Source organism: Sprattus sprattus, assembly GCF_963457725.1.
Source record: "Sprattus sprattus genome assembly, chromosome: 19".
NCBI classification, from domain to species: Eukaryota; Metazoa; Chordata; class Actinopteri; order Clupeiformes; family Clupeidae; genus Sprattus; species Sprattus sprattus.
In genome coordinates this window covers 17,163,171-17,181,557 of record NC_137917.1, presented here as the reverse complement: position 1 = coordinate 17,181,557, position 18,387 = coordinate 17,163,171, and the positions used below count along the sequence as shown (strand labels likewise).

The 18,387-nt window shown below is 43.6% G+C and overlaps 1 protein-coding gene across 1 annotated transcript; it reads left to right on the top strand.

Moving 5' to 3' along the window:
• Positions 1–155: 155 nt before the first annotated feature.
• Positions 156–16,391, top strand: epb41l4b (erythrocyte membrane protein band 4.1 like 4B; the record flags this gene model as incomplete). Its single annotated transcript, XM_080857504.1, has 23 exons — positions 156–867; positions 2,864–2,968; positions 3,175–3,217; positions 3,960–4,038; positions 4,226–4,270; positions 4,924–4,976; positions 5,199–5,319; positions 6,398–6,485; positions 6,696–6,784; positions 6,875–6,944; positions 7,847–8,016; positions 8,306–8,415; positions 10,175–10,205; positions 10,330–10,363; positions 10,848–10,960; positions 13,794–13,927; positions 14,120–14,211; positions 14,713–14,799; positions 15,264–15,313; positions 15,480–15,539; positions 15,637–15,760; positions 15,937–16,019; positions 16,310–16,391. The coding sequence occupies exons 1-23, from the start codon at positions 622–624 to the stop codon at positions 16,389–16,391; spliced, it is 2,109 nt and encodes a 702-aa protein (XP_080713630.1). The 5' UTR covers positions 156–621.
• Positions 16,392–18,387: the final 1,996 nt, after the last annotated feature.

Sequence of the window (18,387 nt, the reverse complement as noted above, 5' to 3'; positions counted from 1 at the left end):
ATCAACAACCTCTTCCGAAACCGAATAGCAGAACGCATCTTTAACATCATGTAAACACTCAACAACACACATTCATGCATGCCACTGTCGCCTGGTTAACCGACAGAGCGCGCTGCTTCGCCGATACCGACCCAGCACGCGACGAAGAAAAAAAAGTTTCTTTGCTTGAAAATCTGACGCAGGCGCGCAACATGCCGTTCGGCCAGTTCCTCCGGTTGACTTTTACCTGCGCGAGGTTTCGGTCCACGACACGAGTGGAAGGAGAAATGCGAACAGAAACCACTGCTTAGGTGTAACTCACGCGCGGGCACACGGTTGGAATTAACAACAAGCCAGCTAAATTTCGGGCAGATCTGTAATCCGCTCTCTAAACGCCACATGCGGACAAATCCTCCACGGGATAGCCTACCAGGGGCGAGCAGGTGAACCACCAAGATTGCGGAGATTGGGAGAAAACACAACTACAAGGTGTATAAGTGAGAGTGAGCGAGTGCGTGACTCCGTCTGATCAGCTGTCTGCGTGCGTCTGTGTGTGAGTGAGATAAGTCTACTGGAGTCTCCCGGGTTTCCGGGAGACACTGGCTCGCTGACACCGGGGCAGTACTCGGTCGCGCGGGGAAGATGATGGGTTTTCTGCGCAGGACATTTAGTCGGCGCTCACGGCGGCGGCTCCGCACGACCGCGGACGAGCTAGATGGTCGAGGGGGGAGCGGCTCTGGACCGAAACACCAGCAGCAGGTGTTACATCCACCCGTTGTGGTAAGCGGAGGAAACCTCGTCCACATCCCTGCGGCTGGGGGCACTGCCTCAACAATAACCTGTCGCGTGGTGTTACTGGACGGTTCAGACGTGAACGTGGAACTCTCGGTGAGTGGTTACTTAACCTTTTAGTCGTGTTAAGTAATTGAAATTAACTTTTGGTATGTGTAGTGTCTCTGTGTGCGTGTGTGTTTGTGGTTGGCTGGAGGCAGGGAATCCGCGGGAGGGTTCCGGTGGAGGACAGATGGTCTCGCGGTCCGGTCCTCGGTCCCACTTCCTCCTCTCCGGCCAATCACCTGTAGGCTCGCGCTCACGGACAAGAAAACATAGAGCAACAGATCAGTGTGTGTGTGTGTGTGTGTGTGTGTGTGTGTGTGTGTGTGTGTGTGTATGTGTCTGTGTGTGTGTCTGTGTGTCTGTGTGTGTGTGTGTGTGTGTGTGGAGGGGAGTTTGGCATCGCTGGGGCCAGCGAACCTGCCAGCCTGCCGTGTGCTTCCTGCCAGGAATGCAGCCAGGATTGTGCATGTGTGAGTGTGTATGTGTGTCAGGAGAGAGAGGGAGCGTGCTTCAAACCCCAGGATGCAGAATTCCTCTTTGCAGGGTACATTTTCACATAAGAGGGAACTTTCAGGGCTCTTAGATTTCAAGGGCTCTGTGCTTGTTTATTTTCTTTGACATTGTGATATTCTTACATAACTAAACAGGTTGGTCATATCTGTCCACACAAACTTATTCACACACACATACACACACACTATAATAGACACTCCCTTAAGGTGCGTCCCAAATCCAGCCTTCCTGTAACGACACCAAGTCTATTTTTAAAGGAAAAAGGGGGAAGGTGAAAGAGAGGTAGATGCAGGGAGTGAGGGGCAGAAAGAGGGAAGACGACGGCTGTTTTTCTGAACAGGATCATAGTGAGAGAGGAAAAAAGAAAGGGAGGAAAAAAAAGGTCTAGGATAACAACCAGACATTTTGTTTGTATAATACGTTTTCATGGCCCAAGGTCACTTCATACGTAAAAGGGTTAAGCCCGGAGACTACACAGGATACTGTACAGAAAGCATTTAAGTAATAATAATAATAATAATAAACTTTATTTATATAGCACTTATAGACTTTCATGCAAAAGAATGGATTGGTGTAAGTGTACACCAATCCATGCTCAAATGTGTACAAAACCATTTGCCTGTGTTTGGTGTTTTTTGTTTTCAAATGTTTTGAGAATTGAGCATCATTTAAAAGGATTGTTGTTTAAACAGAAGCATGAGAGAGAAGTGGTAGCACAATAGGCTCTGCTAGTATGGACATTCAATACATGTCTGGATGAGGATGTTCAGTGCAAGGGGGTCAAAACAAACACAGCAGGTACTGCAGCTGGAATGTAAGTGGATCAGCCAGACCGTCTCCTGTTGTAGCCCGGTGCTCATTGTAGTCGCATCTGTGAGTGCAGTCTATCCAATGTGCTTTCAAAATTGCTTTTGTATGGACATGTTGAAGGACATGAGATGTGGAGATGAGTGGAGACACAAATAATATTCAATAGTAAGCACTCATATCAATGTCAGTGGCTTTAGAGCATTTACTATCCAGATGCTTTTCATAGACAGGTCTCATATTAATGCAAGGTGGACTGGAGTAGATCAGTATTGTAGTATGAGGCAAGAGCACTTGGCACTGTGCTCATCCATGTGAGGACATTACAGTCGAGTCTGGTAATGAAAGGGAGCCAGATGATATGGGCCAAAGTGGGGTTAATGTAGTACTCAGATCTGAGGAGATGAAACTGCATAGTAGCCAGGGTATGTGTTTTGTGTGTGTTGTAACACTTGTAGCTAGAAGACCGTATGCAATCTCGCTATCGAGCCCAACAGCCGTTATACCAGACGTTGACCATGATTTTCAGGACGTCACGTAGTTTCACTCATCCACTTAGTCTCTTAGTCTACCATACATCCAGGCTGTTAAAGGTTACTCTGAAGGGAATAGTCTGCTAATGACTTGTGAGGACTTTTTTCTTATTTCACTCTTTTAAATTATTATTATTATTATTATTATTATTAATAAATGCGTGTCTGTCTGTGCATGTTTGTGTGTGGGATAGAAAAAGTCTAAAGGCCAGGACCTGTTTGACCAGATCATCTACCATCTAGACCTGGTGGAATCGGACTACTTTGGACTGCAGTATGTGGATCCAGAGCAGGCACCGGTGAGTGGGAGTGAGAGAGGGAAATGGAGAGAGTGGGAGAGAGAGTGAGTGTATGCCTGTTTGAAAGAGAGAATGAGACAAATATTTCTATGAGCCGTCCTTCATTTTTTTAATTAGCTGAAGGCAAAACGCTCCACTGCCATACTAATGTCTCTCTTACCTCTCTCTCCCCTCTCTCCTCCTGCTTTGTGTACGGCCTCCCTCAGCATTGGTTGGATGTGACCAAGCCCATAAAGAAGCAGATCAGAAGTGAGAAGACCACCACACATACTCTCTCTCTCTCTCTCTCTCTCTCTCTCTCTCGCTCTCATTCTCTCTCTCTCTCTCTCTCTCTCTCTCTCTCTCTCTTTCTTTCTTTCTTTCTTTCTTTCTTTCTTTCTTTCTTTCTTTCTCTCTCTCTCTCTCTCTCTCTCTCTCTCTCTCCTACACATACACACACACGCACGCACACGCACACGCACACACACACACACACACACACACACACACACACACACACACACACACACACACACACACACACACACACACACACACACACACACACACACACACACACACAAGGGTATTGTCTGGTGTGCTGAATAGCAGGTGCATTATGACCTTGGGCTCATTATCAGGTGTCTCCATGGTGACTAGCATGCATGGACGTGTAGAGCTTGTGTAGAGTGTGTGTGTTTATGATTTTACCCCAAGGGTGTGTCTCTTCTACCCCTGGGAGAGACACACCCTCTGGACTTCAAACAGGCACAGTGACACAGGCAGAGATATTTGTAAATGGTGTCCTCAAGCTCAGGTTGTTAATTCATTTTCATAAATGAATTCATTATGTAATTATACAAAGGGTAAAGTCTTCATTGTGTGTCTGTGTGGGTGAGGAGGAGAGTGTTGCAGCAAGTTGACTTGTGTTTTTTTAAGTGATGTTTCTGTATGGGCCTTTATCGCTCTTTCACTTTTTTGCTCTCTCTCCATCTCCTTGCTCTTTTTATAGATGGTCCTCCATTTATCCTGTTTTTTAGGGTAAAGTTTTACTCCTCAGAACCCAACAACCTGCATGAGGAGTTTACCAGGTAAAACACACAAATAAATCTACACAGAGATAAGCACTCTCACACACACACAGACACACACAGACACACACAGACACAATCATACATTTTCGTCACACCACCTGTGTTCCTTCTGGCTCCAATCAGATGTGTTTGAGTGTACCAAGAGGAGGCTGATAGTGTTGTTTGACTCTTTCTTCTTTTTCAGATACCTTTTTGTGTTGCAGCTGAGACAAGATATTCTGTCCGGCAAGTAAGATTACACATGTGCATACATGCGTACATCACACAGATATGCATGCATACACACGCCACAGATATCCCTGCACACACACACACATTCCCACAGATGTGTAAGAGTTGCTCCCTGTTCCTAAATTGAGCTGAGTGTCCAACAGGCCTTTTTGTCCCCCTGTTGTCAGAATTGGGTCGGTGAGTGTGTGTGTGTGTGTGTGTGTGTGTGTGTGTGTGTGTGTTTGATCTGGGTCGGCGGTCCTCTGAGATGTGATCTTTTAATAAAAGAATTTGATGAGAAGCAACACACAGTTCTATTTAAAGAGTGGGGACACACTTCGACACACTTTCCACACACACTCATTGTTCATACATTCAGGACACACACACACACACACACACACTTGCACATGCATTTGAAGGATATTTTATTTGTAACTGATTATGTAAGTATATGACAAAGCACATTAGGATAGACCTAATTTTGTACAAAGTTAAGCTTGGTAGAGGCTTATATGAAATATGTGTAATTTTACGGCTTACCTCACTCAGATTCAGAGAGGACTCAAAGGGAACAGCTGGGCTGATAAAAAAGATCTGTATGATATGACAAAAGTGTGGTTCTGTGGTGTAAACAGAAATAAAGGGCTGTGTTTAATCTGTGCCCGGCAGGTTAAAGTGTCCTTATGATGTGACTGTTGAGCTGGGTGCATACTGCCTACAGAGTGAGTATTTGCATGAGGGTGTGAGGTGGTGTGTGTATTGTATGTTTGTAGCTTGTGATGTTTATTTTCTGTTCTCTGAAAAGAGACCTCCACTCTTGTCTGTATCTGTGTGTCTTAACACACTAGATTTGTGTAAAAATACATGTGTCTGTGTGTGTGTGTGTGTGTGTGTGTGTGTGTGTGTGTGTGCTTGTGCTTGTGCTTGTGTGCATGCACACATAGGTGAGATGGGGGATTGTGATCCGCAGGACCACACTCCTGTGCTGGTGTCTGAGTTCCGTTTCTCCCCCAAACAGTCTGAGACTATGGAGGCTGACATCTTCCATAAGTGGATGGAATACAGGTATGTGTGTGTGTGTGTGTGTGTGTATGTGTGTGTGTATGTGTGTGTGTGTGTGTGTGTGTGTGTGTGAGAGAGAGAGAGATCGTCTGTTGCCAGGAGTCAGTCTGAAACTAGAGATGTGAAGATCTCTCATGAAGGACAGTAGTCATTGCTGGGTAGATTTGTGGTATCATTTATTTGTGTTTATGTGAATGAGCTCAAGTGTGTTTGAGAGAGAGCATGTATTCATTTATATGCGTGCGTGCGTGTGTGTTTTTTACTGCACACTGTGTCTTTCTCTGTGACAGATTAATTCACATTGACCAGTGGATTATCCATTGAAACATGCACAGACACACACACACACACACACACACACCCACACACACACACACACACACACACACACACACACTGAGGGAGAGAGGGGGGAGAGAGAGAGAGAGAGAGAGAGAGAGAGAGAGAGAGAGAGAGAGAGAGAGAGAGAGAGAGAGAGAGAGAGAGAGAGAGAGAGAGAGAGAGAGAGAGAGAGAGAGAGAGAGAGAGAGAGAGAGAGAGAGAGAGAGAGAGAGAGAGAGAAGGAAGGAGAGAGAGAAATTGACCGGTGGATTATCTGACGACTGTAGTGTGTTTTTAATTTAGTCTTGAAGGACGGAATTGACCTTTGGCGTACAATGGTTCAACCACTCTTAGATTAGTCTTGGGATTTGTGTGTGTGTGTGGGTGTGTAGGTTTGGATGTTCAATGCCCCTAAAAATGTGGAATTGAGACTAAAAACAGCTGAGAATGAGGTTCCATTATTCCATCAATCAATCATTCCGCTACATAGCAACAGCTGTACCTCTGCTTGATCATCCAATTATTATTAGATTAGTCAGCATACAGTCTTCTTTCGGCATGTTTCTAGTCGTCTGGGAAGGAGGGTTTGTGAATGAGGTGACCAGCACTTTCCTGCTAGGAGTAGTCAAAAAGAGAAGCCTATAATATTTAAGAATTAATAAAAGCAAGAAGTGCTGGTGTGGTGGCATGGTTGTTCTTTGTAAACTTGTCTTTCACTTACGGGGGTTAAAACAGTGAAATGTGTCTGTTGTGTCCGCAGGGGAATGAGTCCATCTCAAGCCGAAATAAGTTTTCTCAATAAGTGCAAATGGTTGGAGATGTATGGGGTCGACATGCACGTTGTGAAGGTATGCACACATTTTGCTGGGAAATCAAAAAGAAAAAGATGCCTAGTTGCCTTTTGCTCTTTTGGAAGCAATGGCAAATTAATTTGTCAGTATGTCCACTGGCTGGTCGAGTCATGCTCATAAATATTCTTCTAGTGATTATCTGATGCACTACATCCTCTGTACTTCTTATCATTGGATGACTTTTTTTGCTTGCATTTATGTTTGTAGGGTCGAGATGGGGGAGAATATGCCCTTGGACTAACGCCCACTGGAATCCTTGTGTTTGAGGCGTCCAGCAAAATAGGCCTTTTCTTTTGGTAGACAACACATGCTCACATTTTCACATACATATCATCATTAACAGTGTTCAGTACATCATATTAACATTCTTTTATTTTTCTGCTTAGGCCCAAAATTACTCGTCTGGACTTTAAGAAGAGTAGATTAACTTTAGTAGTGGTAGAGGATGACGAAAAAGTGAGTACTTACACTGCACATTCTGAAAAACGGCACACATATAGCCAGCTTGTTCAATGAGAGGTTTAATTCTCTCCAAAATTCTAACTTACTACTGTTTATTGTCCCCACATTTTAAATACAGTGATGATTGCATATTATCCAAAATTATACCCTGAAGACCATTCTCTATGAATCTGTGAAGTAGATCAGGTGAAGTTTAATCACCGTTCCATATCAATGCTCTGGACACTTTGAATGGTAACTACAGCAACCATAGTAAATACTGGTTGATTGAAAAGCTGCCCATCAATCGAGAGAGTGTAGTCAGGCAATACATTTAATGAATGAACTAAATAAACTTATTCTCTCACTTTGCCAAGTGGTGTAAATGCAATGAATTCCGTGGTTAAGTCACATGTTACCTGGAGAACTAGCAAGTTGGCAAGCTAGCAAGCATAGAATCATAAATAACTAGCAAGCTAAAGGATTTGGGCTAGCAACAGTGGAATCAATTGTAACCAAGCAAACTACCCAACATTATCCTTGTCTGTGGCCTTAAAATGGGTCACCTTCTTTTTAAATAGAACCAAATGTTTACCTTGTGGGCTATACATGTATGCCTAAATAGATGTGTGACAACCGAGGTATAAGAGGGAATTAAGGGACTTCTTTGCCTTCACCTTGTCCATTAACTTCGCATTACAGGACACCTCAACGTCCATTACCCCTTACTTGATAATTTGGGGATAATGTTTTTTTTTTGTGCACCAAGTTAAAATATTTACAAAACATTTGACCAGCTATCGATTTTGCTAACTGCTTGAAAGGACGGGGTTTAGTGTCCCTGTGTAGGAAAGACAGAGTTCAGAAAGTGTCTCTGTGTGAGTCTAATGTGTAACGTGTAACATGTGTTTACCTAGGGCCGGGAGCAGGAGCACACGTTTTTGTTTGAGCTGTCTAGTTCACGCACCTGTAAGCAGCTGTGGAAGTGTGCAGTGGAGAGCCACGCCTTCTTCCGCCTCCGTCAGCCAGTCAAGAACCAGAGCACTCACAATGACTTCACCCGCCTGGGCTCAAGGTTCAGATTCAGGTCAGTCAAGTCACAGCTTATGGGCTACTTCTGAGCCCACAATAACCACCTCCAACTCACTGTAGACTTGTTGATCCCAAAATTGCTGAAGTTCTGGTGTTTGCCATAGAAGGGTTTCACACAAGACTAGACTTTTGTTTTAGTTTAAAGGTTCATGAAACTGTATTTAAAGTCTGTGTGTGTGTGTGTGTGTGTGTGTGTGTGTGTGTGTGTGTGTGTGTGTGTGTGTGTGTGTGTGTGTGTGTGTGTGTGTGTGTGTGTGTGTGTGTGTGTGTGTGTGTTGTTTTAGTGGGAAGACTGAGTACCAGGCAACACATGGGGGGCGTTTGAGAAGAACAAGTACGTTTGAGAGGCGACCAAGCAAGAGATACCCCTCCAGGAGCCAATCACTAAGCAAGGGTATAACACACACACACACACACACACAAACACACACACTCTCAGAGGCTGCCTAGAGCAAAACACTCTACATAAACTCTCTCTCTTTCTCTCTCTCTCTCTCTCCCTCTCTAGCCTCTTCACTGAGTGCAAATAACAAGTGATGACTGTCTCTGTCCTATAGGAGCCCTTAAACCAGAACACACGCATAAACACGTTCTCCAGCAGCTCGAACATATTGGCCATTAGAATTTCCCCTGAGAGCATCTGAAATGAAATCCCCCTCACTGCTGTTTTTGAAAGAGATGATAACTGACTATGTGTATGCCTCTAGGTTGAAGTCTGCATACGTTCACATTTGCGTCTCTAAAGTATACCAGTTTTGCTGTTACCCCTGTTACTACCTACCTTTTAATACCGCTGCTGGTAATCTAATCAGCTATGATTCACTGAAATAAACAAGACGGTCAATTTGATCTGCGAATCTCCAGTAGTTTTATTTCCAGGGAGCAAAGCGTAGCCACATCTGGGGGAATGTAGTTACACTGTCAGTCCAACCAAATGTCGTCTTTGTTGGTGATCTACACTGTTGCTCCGCATGCACTCTATTATAAGAATATCATGTTTGCTGTCTACAGTCCAGAATAGCTACAGTGTGCAGAGAATACTTAAGCGGTCTCAGAGCATGGGCCGAGCCCTGATTAATGCAGCTTTTATCTGCCGTCATTTCGTGAGGAGAGTTATCACCGTTAGTCCTTAAGATTGGTGAGGCTGGCACTCCTCTCTGCTGCGTGGAGATACGAGTGTGAGGCTGTAGGGGCGTGGGCTGCAGCCGGGGATGAGTGTCTGTGAATGCTAATGGGTTCTGTTGTGATGTGTGGGCTGCAGATGGGGATGATTCTCGGTTCTGCTGTGATGCGTGGGCTGCAGCCGGGGATGAGTCTCTGTGAATGCTAATTGGTCTGTTCTGCTGTGATGTGTGGGGCCGATTGGGTTGAGTGTCTGTGAATGCTAATTGGTCGGTTCTGCTGTGATGTGTGGGGCCGATTGGGTTGAGTCTCTGTGAATGCTAATTGGTCTGTTCTGCTGTGATGTGTGGGGCCGATTGGGTTGAGTCTCTGTGAATGCTAATTGGCCGGTACTGCTGTGATGTGTGGGCTGCAGATGGGGTTGAGTCTCTGAGAATGCTAATTGGTCGGTTCTGCTGTGATGTTTGGGGCCGATGGGGATGAGTCTCTGTGAATGCTAATGGGGCGGTTCAGCTGTGATGTGTGGGCTGCAGATGGGGTTGAGTCTCTGAGAATGCTAATTGGTCGGTTCTGCTGTGATGTTTGGGGCCGATGGGGATGAGTGTCTGTGAATGCTAATGGGTCGGTTCTGTTGTGATGTGTAGGCTGCAGATGGGGATGATTCTCGGTTCTGCTGTGATGTGTGGGCTGCAGATGGGGTTGAGTCTCTGTGAATGCTAATGGGTTGGTTCTGCTGTGATGTGTGGCGCCGATGGGGATGAGTGTCTGTGAATGCTAATGGGCGGGTTGTTCTGTGATGTGTGGTCTGCAGATCGGGCTGATTCTCGGTACTGCTGTGATGTGTGGGGCCGATGGGGTTGAGTCTCTGTGAATGCTAATTGGTCTGTTCTGCTGTGATGTGTGGGGCCGATTGGGTTGAGTCTCTGTGAATGCCAATTGGTCGGTTCTGCTGTGATGTGTGTGGCAGATGAGAGTAGACTGTGCTTCAGGGTTAGCCCCACTGATGAGATCATGTGCTCTTTCCTCTACAGCTACCACTCCCAGCAAACACCCACATATAAGGTAAGATGCACATGTGAGGATATGGAGATTTGACCTTGACCTTGTGTACTATTTAACACACTCATAAAGATGCATTTCCAATCCATTTGATAAATTACGATATCTGTATTATTTTGGTTTGTAGTGACCAGAGCAGTCCTGAGGCCAGCCTACGTCAGGTAATCCCTCTTTCTCACTCACTCACTCACTCACTCACTCACTCGCAAACACACATGTACATCTGTAGAGCAGTGGTGTAGTGGTCCCTGGAGAGGTGGGTATACTCTTAAAATTGCAATTTTTTTAAGCAGCCCAGACAGCACAGGATAAATGCCCTGTTTTGAGAAGTGGGTATACGCAATGCTGACTGAAAAATAAGTGGGTACACTCCTTATACCTGCGTATACCCTGGACTACACCACTGCTGTAGAGATAGATTTAGATTAAATAACACCTGAAACTTCAAAGTTCTATTTGGGTAAAGAGCAATTTTTCCCCCAGCGGAAGTCATGAAACGGTAACAACATTATTAAAAAGAGGTATTCACTGCACATCGGGGTCATGTTCACCCTGTCTGGATTTATTTCCCGATACTGACCGGCTGACTATACATTATCATTTGTATATCTGTATAGAGTGATTTAAATGTGTCTCTTTTAACAGTATAAACACAACATTCCTATCGGTCAGGAGGCAGGATGGCAGAGGACACGACCCCCAAGCCTGTCCCCTCCACTTTACGTCCAGCCTCCTGAACTACAAACACCACCACACAGGTAACACATAATCACTCACTCACTCACTCGTTCACACACTCTACATGCGCACATACCTGTACGCATGCCTGTGCAAATGGAATATTAGAGATGGGTTACAGTCACCCCTTTTGTGTTCAAAACATCAGACTTATACCGGGCCTTTTTAGAAAAACTCAACTTTTTTTTAATACTATTATGGGTACCAATCCGCACTGTAATTAAAAGATAAGAAAATCCTATGCCAGTTACCGTTATTCATGTGTCAGACAATAATTCTGCTTTGAACAAATGCATCACAGAGGCTCTTGTGGTTTAATTACTGGCTCATCCAAAAGCAGTATTACTATTAGATATTCTACATAATTCTATATCTTAATGCACTCTGAAACACATGGATGGATATGTATCAATGTATAGAGGCATTCTTCTGCACAAAGGCATACGCTAAGCCATACACATGCTCACATAAACACCTCTGCGTTCCTTCATTCCATTGTTAATGTTCAAGTGTGTGTGTGTGTGTTTGTGTGTGTATGTGTATTTTCAGAGAAGAGCGAGGCAACAGGAGTGTGTCGGTGGTTTACCATGACAAACAAATGACTGTACTCTGAGGGAGCAATGTGTGTGTGTGAGTGTGTGTGTGTTTGTGTGTGTGTAAGCTTGTTTGTGTGTGTGTATGTGTGTATGCATGCATGTGTGTGTGGCCATCAGCGTCACCTCACCAAGTGGCCTTGTTGTGATCCAATCACCTCATCTCTCATCATGTGACCATCATCTTCATCATCATCATATACACTTCCTCTCGTCTCCCCCTGATTGGACAGAGGCGGCGCGTCACATGATCATGATCTTACTTACTTGCCTTACTTTACTCTTTGATCAAATTCTGAGAGTCTAAATATATTCTTGAGGATTTATAACATTTTTTGCCTGCGTGAATCTGAGATTTTATTAGGCATTAACCTGCTAAATAGGGTGATTTTAGCTGTTTTACATTCGGAATGTGTCAGTGACAACTGTTTTTACTCTATTTTTTGAATTATGTATTCTCTTGCTGCCTTACAATCCGTTATGAAGGGGAGCCCTTTCGTTGATGCCATAGTCTACTAGTGCTGTTGCTGTGGTAACTGTCTTAATAAACAAATGCACTGTTTACAATCTTTCAGCTGTACACCTCTTCTCTGAGTCCTTGAAATACTAAAGGGAAACTAATGACCTGACTCTCAGACACATATCTGTCAGTGAAAATGTTGTATAGTCCACTTTTTGCATGTTTGTGTGTGTGTGTGTGTGTGTGTGTGAGTGAATGTGTGTGAGAGAGAGATAAATAGATAGAGGAGGAGGAGGATATTTGTGTGTTTCATCCCTGTCCAAACCCCATCATTAAGGATTGTTGAAATATAAACTTCAGTCTAACTTAATAACTCAACATTATCCATTATGCATATTTCATTGCACATCATTTTCTGTCGAGAATTTTCCCGGATTTACTTTGCCTTTCCCAATCCCTTAGACATTAAATGGCCTAAACAGATATCTAATAGGACTGCTAATATCTCTATATGTTTTTGAGAGTATAGGATGGAGGAGGAGGGAGAAACCAGCACAGAACCAATTAGAGGTGCACTACTGAATGTTCTTGTGTGACTGAAGTAAAATAGAGCACAGTGCATATGAACATCATCAATGCAATGTTGTGTAATAGTCTGCACCACATATGTATTTGTTAATGTTGGACTGTTTATTTGTAATTTCATGAATACAACATAGTATTTTATGCTCATGCCATACAGTCTGAATGATGTATGATGGTGAGACAGACAGGCAAAGTTAGAAGGAAAACATTTTTGCAGGGACCTCTGTGGATTTTTACTTGCTGTACACACAAACATGTGGAGGGAAAACCTTTAAAAATGAGAGCATTTTACATATTATCCTAACACAAACAATACAAATTAATTAATGATTTGTTGATCGACAAACATGTCAGTTCAATTTAAGGCCACTTGACAGCAAATTCCCAGGCTGTTTTTGTTTGCCTCTAGGCTGACGTCTGCGTACGTGCACATTTGCGTCTCTAAAGTATACCAGTTTTGCCGTTGCTTCTGTTACTACCTACCTTTAAATACCGCTGCTGGTAATCTAATCAGATATGATTCATTGAAATAAACAGTCTGCCCCAGGTTCACATTCTCGATTGCCCAGGTCCTAATAATCAGCACACATACATATATTAGTTTGTGTGTATGTCCCAGAAGACCTACTTAAAGCTGACAAAATGTATATGAATACCAGGTGTGAGCAGCAGAACAGGAGCAGCCTTGCTATCGTTTCTCTGACAATGAAGCAGAAAGAAAGAAAGACGTTTTTTTTTTTTACTTTTTTAGGGCATGCCCTGCCTTTTTTGTCTGATCTAGACTTGTACCCCTCCCCTTTACAACACACATACAGCACTGCTACTCCAAAAAGCCCTGCAAACATCTCATGCACATTGCACTCTCAGATAATATAAATAACACTATGCACATCCGTCTGTAGCATACACAATGCATCACAACATTGGCAAAGACTGATCTACTGCACTGGTGTGCTTTTCCACTTACACTTCCTGTCACCTCAACCCCCCCCCCCCCCCCTTGACAGAGTGGCCGACTCCACAGGAGCGCTTGTATAGTAAATATCCTCAGGACTGCATGTTGTTTAAGCACATGATCTCCAAATGTATAAACATGTTTCTATGTGTGTGTACTTCCACAGTGGAGGCACTTTTTTTTAAAAGGTCTGACAGATTTTTTCCCCCAGAGGAAATAGGTTGTCAAATTGTTGTTTCAAAAGTTGAGATGTTTTGTAGCTTCCCAATGAGCAGCGCAGATGCCCAGCGCTTCAGCATGGAGGAGAATGAATATTCCGGAAAGTTCCACCACTACTGCCCTCACCACATCTACAGCAACCAAGAAGCACTAGGCCTTACACTCTCAAAGCCCAGTGAGTCCACCCTGTTGTGGTTGTGTTCATCGATGAGTCTGGTTGTTCTGCGGGTGTATGTATCTCTATTGTAACTCCACGGTGGGAGTAAGTGTTAATAGGGGCACGTGTGTGTGTTTGTGTGTGTGTGTGTGTGTGTGTGTGTGTGTGTGTGTGTGTGTGTGTGTGTGTGTGTGTGTGTGTGTGTTTTAGAAGCGTGGGCCATCCCCATGCAGCAGCAGCATCAGCAGCTGGAGTCAGTGATGGACTCTCCCTGGCCGACTCTCCACATCAACATCAACACGGTCAGAAACGGGGATTACACTTCTTTAATACAGAGGGGGGATTTTCATGTTCTTGTAAAGAGGAGGATTTTAGAGTTTCTGAGGTGAAATGTTGGATTAAAAGAGACAGATTAGTGAGAAAGAGAAACTAATACCTTCTCTTTCTCTTTAACTGTCTTCCTCCCCTCTGTCTCGATCCAATTCAGTCTCTCTCTTTTCTCTATCCCCCTTCACTCTCTCTCATTCCCTCTTCTCGCTCTGTCCTGTTTTAAATTTAATAATACATTCTTAGTGTAATGCTTGTCCTTCTTAATGAGAAAAAAAAAATCAATACCTTTTTTTTAAGTGTATGCCTCAGAGCAATATTTCCACAACCATAACTTGTTTCTGACATTACAAGTCCCAACCCCCAACAAATCCTGCTCTGACAATCCTGCTCTGACAGCAGCAGTAATAATAATAATACAAATAATAATAATAATAATAATAATAATAAGAGTAATATTAAACTCTCACGGTCAGGCGGAGAAGAAGCCCTTGTCTGAAAAGAGCCTCCCCTCATCCCCGTCCCTCCTAGAGGAGCAGATGAAGAAGAGCAACATCCTCATGGTGAGTGAGTGACCGCTGAGCTGAGCTGAGGTCAGCCAGTGCAGGGTCATCCCACAGGCCATCAGACAGTGCCCGGGGCTGATTGGGGTGGGGTGGGGGGTGGGGGTCATGCATGCAGATTACAAAGTATTATGATCTGCTATGTTGAATGAAACCACTATGCGAGCCGTCTTCGTCATTATATTATGGTTCATCTTATCTCTTTGAGATACAGAAGGAAATGTGAACTGTTGACCTCTATTTGCCAGACGTTCATCTGGCTGTGAAAAAAAACATTTTCATTCTCACTTTTTCTCTCAAACCTCCAATTTAATAATGAATGAAATCATATCAATTCAACTGCATTTTCCATGACGTAGAAATTGTCCTCCGAGCAGACTAGGGTCCAGAAACCCCTAAGAGCATGCCTACCTGTAATGATTTAACTTGCACTTGACTAACCATCACTCTTTATCTGCTGTTAGGTTGCAAAGGTTGAGAAGGAACACTCCTCCCCTGCAGCACAGCCTGCCAGGTAGTGTTCTCACACGTAGACACACATACACATACACATACACATACACATACACATACACATACACACACACACACACACACCTGTAAACACACACCTGTAAACACACTTATATATAATTTAAAGGTATTAAATCATATTTTCTTGACTTTTCTATCCACCTTAGGTCTCAGGAATCAGAAAATCCTAAAGATCGCCGCCGAAGACTGGTCAGACAGTATAGCTTGTAAGTCACATGTACAAGCCACACACACACACACACACACACACACACATATATAACCTCTGGGCTTACGTGCTGCCTATGGCTGTTTGTTCTGTAGTAACCATAGTGATGAAGATGATCTCCCAGAGGCCCTTGCAGCAATCACCTCACAGAGCAGCTTTGGAAAATCTGGCTCTACCAGCTCACTGGATAAACAGATACAACCACCCATCTACCCACCGGTAATGACGTGTGTGAGTGTGTATGTTTGTGTGGGTGTGTTTGCATGTTTCCGTGCTCATCCATGTGTGTGGGCCTTTGCATACGTGTGTGGGTGTTTTCATGCGTGTGTAAGTGGGCATATGTGGTGGAAGTGTGTATTTATGAGCATGTCTGTGATTGCTTCGTGATTCTGTAGCAGATGGAGACGTGTGACTCTCCACTGTTCTACCAGACCTCCCTCCCACACCTACTGCCCTGTGTGCCAGCACACACTGAGAGGTGAGACACACAAACACACACACACACACACACACACACACACACACACACACACACACATGCATGCTCACACACACTCGCACTATCACACAAATACACACATGCATGCGCATGCTCACAAACTCTGTGTCATTAGCATGCATGGACAGACAAACAAAATGACTCGATGACTTCAACCTGACTCAACCCCTCTCTGACTTTATGTATGTGTTCTTGTGTGTCTGCCTATGTGTATGTGTGTGCCGATTTGTTTTTGTGTGTATCTGTGTGTGTGTTTTTGTGTATGTAAGTGTGCGTAGTAGTAGTAGTACAGAGGATCTGAAAATGGACAGAGAAAAACTGCTGAGGACTCTACTGATGACCGAACTCTGAGACTTTTACAAACATTTACACACACACGTACACACACACACACACACACACACACACACACACACACACACACACACACACACACACACACACACACACATACACTGATGCACATATTTATACTGGTATGTTTTAAAATGCTTTCAAATTTCCTTAAGTCACTTAAATAATTGGGAATTGAAATACCATAGGAACAGAGCCAAGTATAATGGGCAGGACGTGCAGATGTTATCCAGAGATTTCACATGAGATGCAGCCTGATTTTGGCTCTTAGTTCAATCTTACGTGATGTCTCTGGTATTTAGTCTTTGGTCTTTAGTGTTAAGTCTTCAGTTTATTTACAACTGTGTGTATGAGATGGAAAGAGAAAGCTTGTGAGGGTGACTGTGTGTGAGGGAAAGAGACATGAATTTCGGTGCATGTCTATGAAGGAGAGAATGCTTGTGGAACAGAGAGAGAGGGAGAGAAAGAGAGAAAAAGAGATGGTAAAAGACAACACACCCCATCCATCAGCATGCAGACTGGTGGAGTGATATCTTTGTTGTGTTCTTCTGGATACAGTTGCCAAGCAACGTCTAAGAAATCCATCCAATTTTTATCCTCACCAATCTGTTCTTTTACTCTCAATAACCTGACATGAAGAAACAGTCTGACAGATCTGCGGACTGTACGGACTGCACAAAACCAGATTTTTTATTTTTACTTGCGGGTGCCTACCTGTTTCCATTTTACTGATATGAACCATTTGAGGACTACACGAGTGCTGTATCATACCGTCATAAAAAAGCTAAGTTGCCAGTGCTGGCAAAACATTTCACATTCATTTAATTGCTTTGAAAGCTTAAGGTTGAAATAAGCCTTTTTGCAATATGGCCCTGAAATCCTGATGGGACCATTGCGATTACTAGCAGTGTCAAATGCTAATGCAGCTCTCAATATGCGGAGAGTATGAGGGTTTATTTTGCTCTCATGTGGCTGGAACCTCTTAATGGGGATTGGATCAATGGCCTCCTCCCTCTCCACTCTCTTTCCATATTGAGGGGCAACCCATTAGATTGCTGTCATTGCTGAAACTGTTTGAAAGTCTGTGTTGGTGCATGTGAGAGAGAGCGAGAGAGAGAGAGAGGGTGTGTGTATGAGGACGTGTGCTGAGATTGTATTGGTACATTTTGGTAAGACTCATAGGTTAGGTTATACATCAGGATGAAGAGCTTTTGTGTGCTCAGTAGAGAGAGAGAGGTGGAGAGAGGGGTAAGCCTTGTAAAGGACACTTCATGACAAGAGCTTTTAAGAGTGTGTTACTGACATGAGCAATTACAGAGAAATGGACACAAAAAAAACTCCTCCCCAATTTTTTTAGCACAGTGACATTTCAGTTAAATGGCATTTTATCTTACAAGGTTTGAACTTACTGACACAGATTCATCCAACGCAGGCATGCCAACTGACCAGAGGAGGGCACCAGACACCACCAGTATAGAACTTCCATTCTTACAGATGTGAAGCTGTAAATCGGTTCTTTTACACTGAAATGTTTGTAAATAGTTTATGTATGTATGACAGACGTATGCAAACAGATCCCACTGAGTGCAAACAGTAGTTTGAATTCCTGTTCACAGAGCTGCCCTTAGCAGGCAGCTAAGCCTGTATTTCTGTTTCCTTGTGGATATTTTTCTTATGCGTCATCGATATTTCACATCCTTGTAAATAAATTCAAGTGACTTTAAAATGCTATGTGTCATATTTATTGTTTTTCTGCTGCTTGAAAGTAGCATGTGAACAAACACACTACACACGCATATAAACTGGACTAGGGTACCGGTTGAAATGAAGCATAAACGTCCACAGTGACTATTTTTATGAACTGGTCAGCGTTGTACAGACAGCTTGGTCAGATATTGTATCAGATGCCTGCTGCACGTCTACTAGTACAGATCATGTCAACACAACAGTACATAATAATCAATCAAAATATTGTTCAGTTTCTTTATTCAGC